Consider the following 1,431-nt stretch of genomic DNA (forward strand, 5'->3'; position numbering starts at 1 on the left):
CCTGGGTGTTCTTTGGAAGGACTGATGCTGAAGCTGAAACTCCAATCCTTTGGCCACCTCATGCAAAGAGTTGACTCATTTGAAAAGACCCTGATGCTGGGAATGATTGAAGGCAGGAGGAGAAGGGGACAACAGAGGATGACATGGTTGGAGGGCATCACTGACTCAATGGACATGAGTTTGAGTAAGCTCTGGGAGTTGGTGATGGACAGGGAAGCCTGGCGTCCTGCAGTCCATTGGGTCACAAAGAGTCAGACGCGACTGAACTGAACTGATGTCTCTTGTATCCAGGGCTGGCTTCATGGGCCTGAGATCTAAGCCCTGCACTCAAAAGGGTGTGTGCTTGGTTTAATGCTCTGCTGTCATCATCTTGAAATTTTTAATAAAGTTTTAACAAGAAACCCCACATTTTCATCTTGCACCTGGATCCACAAATCCTGTAACTGGCCCCATCTGAATCTGTGTGGTGGAAATACTATATGATGGTAGTAGCAACTTTGCATCTCTTCCCAACTCAGTGTTCAGGGTCCTCTGCTGGCAGACTTGAAATAGGACTTGCTGGACACTGGCAAGCACCAGTAATCAGAGTGAGAACCAGCTGTAAGACATTACTAGCACACCACTGGACAGGGTACCTATATAAGGTTAATAATCCTACTCACGCATTACCAGTCCCCAGACTCTTGTGGGTTTTGATAGCATTTCAGTGGGGAACAAGTTCTCTTTTTCAGCGCAGTTTATAAATGCTTTGTGGCAAAGAGGAAAACCAACGACGTTAGCTTTGGCATTATTTCAAAACCTAAAATTCAGATCTTCTGTGACTGAAAGCTGTCACACATGAACTATGACACTCCATGAGAAGTCGTCCTGAATGCAGGTTTGCATCCATTGATAAAGGGCAAGAAATCCGGGAACTCGTGCCTGCTTCCTCCCCCTAAGCGGGAACTTCCCCTCCCACGGCTCTTCCTTAGCACCCTTGGCAATCAGAGAGGGAAGCAGGGTGAGGGAGCGGGGATCTTGCGGGAGGGCACAGAGAAACAGTGGGCGGGCTTTGCCCTGGAGTGAGTGGGTGGATCCTTCTGCAAGAGCAGCTACACAAAGCTCCCCGCCGGTAAGTCAGTCCTCGTAGCGCAAAGCGATGGAGTCCTCCCGGATGGAGTCCTCCTGGATGGAGTCCTCCTGGCTTGAGACGCACTGGGCAAGGCCCTTTTACCTGACGTTGGTGTTCTGCTTGGCCCTAGGGCTGCTGCAGGCCATCAAGCTCTACCTGCAGAGGCAGAGGCTGCTCCGAGACCTGCGCCTCTTCCCCTCGCCCCCCACTCACTGGCTCTACGGGCATAGCAAGGTAGACACATCGGAGGGAGGGGTGAAGGAGGATGCTGGAAATCCGATCGCGCAGAGAAGCGGCTGGTTCCTTCTTTTTCTCCCATC

At 51.2% G+C, this 1,431-nt stretch overlaps 1 protein-coding gene across 1 annotated transcript in view; it reads left to right on the forward strand.

Moving 5' to 3' along the window:
- Positions 1-1,143: 1,143 nt before the first annotated feature.
- LOC104984606 (cytochrome P450 4X1) overlaps positions 1,144-1,431 on the forward strand; it is a 49,038-nt gene continuing 48,750 nt past the window's right edge. The window contains exon 1 of the mRNA XM_010834422.1: positions 1,144-1,345. Within this exon, the coding sequence (XP_010832724.1) occupies positions 1,154-1,345 (192 nt within the window). The 5' untranslated portion in view covers positions 1,144-1,153. The remainder of the gene's footprint in view (positions 1,346-1,431) is intronic.

The sequence above is a fragment of the Bison bison genome, unplaced genomic scaffold (assembly GCF_000754665.1).
Source record: "Bison bison bison isolate TAMUID 2011002044 unplaced genomic scaffold, Bison_UMD1.0 scf7180017864033, whole genome shotgun sequence".
Taxonomy (NCBI): domain Eukaryota; kingdom Metazoa; phylum Chordata; class Mammalia; order Artiodactyla; family Bovidae; genus Bison; species Bison bison.